This window comes from Tasmannia lanceolata, unplaced genomic scaffold, assembly GCF_043159265.1.
Source record: "Tasmannia lanceolata isolate RefF3 unplaced genomic scaffold, GAP_Taslan_0.1 ptg000015l, whole genome shotgun sequence".
Lineage (NCBI taxonomy): Eukaryota > Viridiplantae > Streptophyta > Magnoliopsida > Canellales > Winteraceae > Tasmannia > Tasmannia lanceolata.
This window is the reverse complement of record NW_027518692.1, coordinates 57185770-57192418: the sequence shown is the minus strand read 5'-3', so window position 1 is coordinate 57192418 and position 6649 is coordinate 57185770. Positions and strand designations below refer to the sequence as shown.

The following is a 6649-nucleotide window of genomic DNA, read 5'->3' as shown; positions in this document are numbered from 1 at the left end:
AGTTGCCCACTTCACATCAAATCACGGTACAGGAGGGCGCATGCGTAGGGGGTGAAAAAATATCATCTGTAGTTAAAAAGGAGAATCAGGGTGCTATTTACAGCTAGTATGCTACATATATATAATTTACATTTAACTCGCTCTCACACACATGTACTAGGGCTGCAACTCGGGTCGGGTCAGGTCGGGTTTTTTTTTCGGAAAACCCACGATTCCCAAACCCGGCCCTACCCATGATAAATCTCGGGTCAGGTTTTTTCACGTTGACGCAATTTTTTAAGGAAAAATCTTGTTTAGCAAGGCAACTCGACTCATAAAAGCAGAAATTATACTCACATTACACTTGAATCAAACAATGATGTAATTACACTCACAATACACTTGAATCAAACAATGATGTAATTACATTCACATTACACTTGAATCAAACAATGTTGTAATTACAATCAAACAATGCTGAATCAAACACTTGAATAAACTCAACTCATAGAAGCAGAAATTACACTACAAACAATAACAGTGGGTGCGTGGGTTTTAACTTTTAACTTTTAACTAACAATAGAAAAAAATGTACATACTATAACTTATGTAACTCGGGTCGGGTCAGGTCGGGCCCCTTCAAACCCGGCTCGACCCAAAACCCATGAAACCTAAACCTAACCTAGGCTATTTTCGGGTCGGGTCGAAACGGGTCGGGTAAAACCCGGCTCGAGTTGTAGCCCTACATGTACAGTTGGGGTTCTAATAAATGAGATTTTATATGGTGCCCGAGCATGAAGTCCAGTGTAGTACTTCACATCCTTGATATTTGATCCAAAAACAGCCCACTGTTTAAGAGGCTGCCCTTGGATCAAATATCAAGGGTGGTACTTTTGGCGTACCGCCTACACAGGACTTTCTATCAAACGATGTGTAAAATTTATTTTCCAAAGCACTTGACAAAACCCAAGCAAGGACGAGGTGAGAATCTACGGCCATCAAATATACGGTAGTGCCAATATCAGCGGCATATCAGAATTAGGATGGGAGGCTTGGAGTCTCTTGGTATTAAGCTCCATGGGCAGACATCCACAAGGTTATTTTCGTCAATTCACTTTCTATTTAATTACGGTGAATCGTAGCCGTCCATTTTGATCGATCCACACCTGCCATGAACTAGGGTTTTCCAAGCCAGAACTTGTAGAAACAGAAAAAGAAGGCCCTACAATCCTCCACTCGAAAGAGCGCTTCAAGGGTTGGATGTTTCCGAAGCCCAGATTCCTTCTCTCTTGCAGCAGCAATGGTAAGCCCCCAACTTTCTGATTTCATTTTTTAGCTGTTCTTTTCTTGTTTCATTCTATGCTAGGGTTTCTATTTATCCGTCCATTGATTCCTTTTTAATGATTGCTTTGGTACCATGCTATCACATGCATTGTTGTGAGCTTGAATTGTTTGAAACTGAAATGGGAGTAATTATGGTTGAAAGTTTAATGAAAGTGAAGAAAACCAAAGCATAGGCACTATTGCAATCACACCACAGTGGTGGAGCAAGGTGTTAGGCCCATGTTCTGGCCCACAATTTTCTGAAAGACGGTTTCTATTGAAATTTTAAGAAATGAGCCTAAGCACAGTTTCACCTTACAAAAGTGAAAGAATTTTATGTGGCGCCTATCAAAGTTTGGGTAGCAGCTTCTCTATGTTTGGATGAAAAAGACCTAAGAAAAAGAAAAATAATTTACATACAAATTCAAGATGCTTTTGTCCCAGTTTTCTCTTTTTGAGCTAGGATATTTTTGGGTTAGATTGGACATTGGAGAGTAATGAGGTTGAGGCTTCTGAGCACAGTTGAAGTGTGATCTTTTTGAGAGTTGGTGATCTAACTGTGTTCTCTAAGGACCTGGGTGTCTAACCTATGGATGGTGGTTATGTAAGTTAGAGTACATCTACATGACGCGATATTATACTTGGTCAATTTCCCATTTTTTATTATATTCCTTTGCCATTCAAAATAATAATTATATAGATGGCTAAGACGTCTGTTGAAATGTCAAAATCCACTGCAATTCAGCTTTTGCTTTTGTAGCACCGTTTAACGCATGATGAGCTCTTTGGAGACATAAATATTGCCTCTATCGCACATCCTGTTTCAGTTGGTGGTTCACCCACTTGCAGTGTTGGATTTTTGCAGCTAGGGTAGGGTCTCTAGTCTTATAATGTTTTTTACTTTTGATTTCCTAATAGAAGGGATAGCAAAGCAACATGGCACATTTGGGTTGAATAAGCCCTTATGGAATGAATTGAATGCTCATCTGCCTAATCATGGATATTTAAGCAATCCAATTATCAGGGGCTTATTGTATTTGACCCTTAATCTTTTATTTGATATGCATGAGCTATCTCCTTGCACAGCTGAAGCCTCGGCTAGCATTTTATTATGTTCCTATCTGTAACATAGGAATAGCATAGTACTTGGATGCTTCTCTTTTTAGAAATCTGATTGATTAGAGCCATTATCAGGTTTGATCGCCTCTGGTTTGGATTCTAGAACTACAAGAAAAGAAAAAAAGAAAAAAGCCATACTGATCCTGGGTCTGTTCTCAAGAGAAGTGAAATAGGGAGGATAAAAAAAAATGGATGGCTGAGCTAGAGATGCTTTACTGTCTTCATATGGTAATGGATGAAGAAGTAGCCGTTTCACTTGGAACCAAGTGTGGTTAGTTCAATTGCATAACAAAGCTCTTCAACTCTTTTGCATGAACCCCTAATCGTAACTACTTTCCTTTTTTATGGTTTAAATGCTTGTGGATATAAAGTCAAGCCCTACAGCTCTTACTCATGAAGAATATCAATAAGTTGAGTCTTAAGTTTATGTTGGTTTCTCCTTGCAAGTTCATGATTGTTGACTTCTAAAGTCGTTGATGATATCGGTGATTCAGTGGTATGGTTGTACAGTTTTAATGCCAGCTGCAAAGTTCCGATGATTCTTGTATCATGTATGTTCTTTGGTATTTCAATTCAAACTCCAAGTGATAGGTTTTGTTGACTGTTTTGTTGACTTTTGCTCTAGGGCTTGAAAAGACCTCTTATACTTCGTAGTAAAATAAGAAGAAAAAACAGGAAACTTGAGGATAAAAAGCCCCAACTATGTACTCAATATTCATATGATCGGATCTATAAAGAAATGACTAAACTAGCATAATGTACAATACACTTACACGAGGTATATCGTTTTGAGACTATTGTTTCTGCTCTGGTAGTAAATATTTATCCTTGGCGCTTTAATTAGATCTTCTTTCCTCACCATTTGCATTTTGTGAATACTTCTGCCTTTTACTATTATGTAACCAACTCTATTTGCATTTTGTAAATACTTCTGCTTTTTACTATTGTGTAACCAACTCTGACGACTATGCAGACGAAGCGCACCAAAAAGGCTGGAATTGTTGGCAAATATGGTAACCACTGATTTATACCTATCTTAAATTTGCTTGGTGCTGTTAGCATTCTCTCCCTCCCCCCCCCCCCCCCCCCCCCCCCCCCCCCCTTCCCCTTTTTGCTGCCATTTTGATGTCTTGAATGGTGATCCAGGTACTAGATATGGTGCCAGTTTGCGGAAACAGATTAAAAAGATGGAGATCTCACAACACTCAAAATATTTTTGTGAATTTTGTGGCAAGGTATTATCTCACATAATGATTATTTTCAATATTAATAGACATGCTAATTTTTTAGTGGCTTGGAAAGATGAAAGAATGCATATCTTCTAAAAGAAATTTGTAGTTTATTACCATTCAAAAAAAGTAAGTAATTTGTAGTTTATTGGCAAAAGATTTGGTTTCAAACATATTCCCCCACCCCTACATGTAATTGGTGCCTGACATGTATATGTTCTTGGCGACTCTTGTACGAGTTTCTGGTGGGCCTAAAAATGAATGGCCCCCAAAATAACGTGGATATGAACACAACAATTTGATCCGCGGGTTTAGGCTCATATATTGTCTTTGCTCGATGTTTATTTCTCTGTGTTTTTTTTTAAAAAAATTTATTTTATATTTTGACTCTCCCTTGCTGCTCCCATAGCGTTCAGTTATATGGTTAGGTTTGACAATTTGTGTAATTTTTGGATTGGTCCCATCATCATGGTGGGGACCTTGGATATACTGTTTGAAGCTCTTTCAATTTTAGGATTATTGATCGGCAGAAAAAGGCAACTGTCCTAAAACAAGATCCTTTCGGCAAAATATCTTCTTTTCTTGTTCAGAATCCTTGAGTGGGGTGTTCTTGTTCATGGCGGCTTGGTCAACACTGATGGTTCTTTTATGTTGCCTGCAGTACGCCGTGAAGAGAAAGGTGGTGGGCATCTGGGGATGCAAAGACTGTGGTAAGGTGAAGGCTGGAGGTGCCTATACCTTAAAGTAAGCGACACTACCTTCTGTATAATCTAGTTTGTATTTTTCCTGTGAATGCGGTGTCCTAATGCATTTTGTGTGTTTAATTTGGACTTTTTTTTTGCAGCACTGCTAGCGCTGTGACAGTAAGGAGCACCATCCGGAGGTTGCGCGAACAGACCGAAGGGTGAAAGGGGGGCAATCAGAAAAAACCAAACCACCTGCCCTTTAGTAATTTTCCTTGAGAGTTGCTTTTGCTTATAAAATTGATGCATTCTTTTCAAACTTAAGAAAATTTGTCTTGAATTGTACTTTTTTGAGATTTCTTACATGTTAGTTTATTTGCATCTCTTCTTCCAAGCTCTCTCTTATCATACTATGGTTCTCTTGTGACTGGAAAAACAGCACAGTACCAATGAAGCTGCCGCCTCTCTATCTAGTAGCTCCTTTATGGTAAAGAGTCGTTTCCGGGTAAAATGTTTTCTCCCCATGGGCAAAAATTTGCTGGTGGCGGACTTGAATATGGTTAAGAGCGGGCGAAACAGGCTGAGAAGAATAGCATGTCGCTTGGTTCTTATCCTTTTGTTTATCTGCTGGGAAGATTTTGCAGATATGGGCAGAGCTGGTCAGTTTGGCGAGCGCCATTCTCTGTTTTTCATCAATTTGGTTCTGATTTTACTGAAGTCCCTCTCTTAACTTGGATTTTGTTGATCTATTCGATACAGTTCCCAAAGTCTACCGAATTGTTGGTATGGTTTTAAATTTCTACCAAAGCTGACACTAAATGATCGAAATGTTTTCGTTTTCACACCCATCAAAACTGAAACCTAAACGACCGAAATCCATAAACCAAAATCGTAAGTGTAATAGGGGTATATTATATTATATATTACATAATTATATTGTAACCGAATTGGCATGTTGGGATTTGTTAGGTTACACTCAGTCTCCATAGGAGCACTCATATATTACATAATTATATTTATATTGCATTGCATAAAAAAATAGTACATGTATTATCTATAAATATTTAGATGAATTACCTGTAGAATTTGGTATGTACTAAATTATTAGATATGCGTGAAAGTCCATGTCAGTAGTTATTCGCATTATGGATGATTATCTCGCTTATGTAATGGTTTCTAAGTGTGTCTGTGCTTATTCTAGCATTTCTTAAAATGTTGCAGTAAATTCTATCATTTGTATTTTTTTCATATTTTCCACGGAAATTTTGAACTGAAACCGAAACATTTTGTGGCTACCGAAACTGAAACCGAAGAGCCTGTTGAATCAAGGGACCCAGATTAGACAATCTCTCATCTTGCGAGACGAAATATTCTTCTAAAGCAGTCAATAGGTTAATAATCAATATCGGGACCTCTGACCTAAGATTCCTATCATAAATTAAGCTACCACTACCCATTTCACCCATTTGTGTAACTCTCAAACACCTTGGTAGATTTGTTACTGGCAAATATTTGTTTGCCATCCAGAGAAGCCCCTTGGAATGGTGAAATAATCAAATCCATAGGAGTCGTCATTGTAAACACTATTAATGCCATCTCTCTCTCTCTCGTGAGACTCCACCGGTTCTAACCTAAATCATCAAGGAGTAAGATGCATGAGAGAGATTAACTTTCCCCACTGCCAATAGAAATCCGATTCCTCCATTGATAACCACAGGATCTCTATACCACAGGATAAATAATCCTACATAATTATACATTGGATATTTACAGAAGAACTTATATGATGTTTGGGACCAGAGCCAAACCGTATATATTTACCTAAAAAATTATTGGCGACTTGGGAATGGAACCTGACAAACTGTTTAGACCCACTTTCACCCAACAGGCTCAGTCTTACAATGATGACTGGTTGGACCCAATAATAAAGGAGCACTCTCTACATTCCTCATACCGTACGCTACTGGGTAGCTTGTTGTAGGGTTGTCCAAGTCACCCCCTATTTCTTTCATTATCTTTCTATAGTACTACTTTTCTATGGATAGTAGCAGGCCACAAATCAATAGCCAATAAAAAACTGTATCTTGAACAAGAGTTCCATGTAAAAATTCTTCTCCCCATGTTAGAAGCAATCCTCCATGTGCAAGATGCCTCTGCTTTTAAGACTCGTACAAGTCTTTTGCATATTCCTCCCATAAAACAAGAATTTGGGTCATCTCAATCTAGTTGGATCACCGTTCTAAGCTAAGATGATAAAAACAAGGAGATTGGATTGCATAGACATCTCATTTAAAACTTTATATATAACACATAAAA

The 6649-nt window shown here is 38.2% G+C and overlaps 1 protein-coding gene across 2 annotated transcripts; it reads left to right on the top strand.

The window, feature by feature from the left end:
* The first annotated feature begins 1122 nt into the window (after positions 1-1122).
* LOC143846204 (large ribosomal subunit protein eL43z-like) lies at positions 1123-4727 on the top strand. Of its 2 annotated transcripts, XM_077354626.1 has the most exons (5): positions 1123-1282; positions 3395-3434; positions 3568-3656; positions 4312-4394; positions 4495-4727. In XM_077354626.1, the coding sequence occupies exons 1-5, from the start codon at positions 1280-1282 to the stop codon at positions 4556-4558; spliced, it is 279 nt and encodes a 92-aa protein (XP_077210741.1). In that variant the 5' UTR covers positions 1123-1279; the 3' UTR covers positions 4559-4727. The 2 variants fall into 2 exon arrangements, with proteins under 2 accessions (XP_077210741.1, XP_077210740.1); XM_077354625.1 differs by lacking the exon at positions 1123-1282 and having other exon boundaries at positions 3389-3434.
* Positions 4728-6649: the final 1922 nt, after the last annotated feature.

What these genes read in the sequence shown, in the direction of transcription:
- LOC143846204 (XM_077354625.1), top strand. Translation starts at nt 3,389, where the DNA reads ATGCAGACGAAGCGCACCAAAAAGGCTGGAATTGTTGGCAAATATG. An exon ending in TTTGTGAATTTTGTGGCAAG is followed by an intron (nt 3,657 to 4,311) that starts GTATTATCTCAC and finishes TGTTGCCTGCAG; the next exon opens with TACGCCGTGAAGAGAAAGGT. An exon ending in GGAGGTGCCTATACCTTAAA is followed by an intron (nt 4,395 to 4,494) that starts GTAAGCGACACT and finishes TTTTTTTTGCAG; the next exon opens with CACTGCTAGCGCTGTGACAG.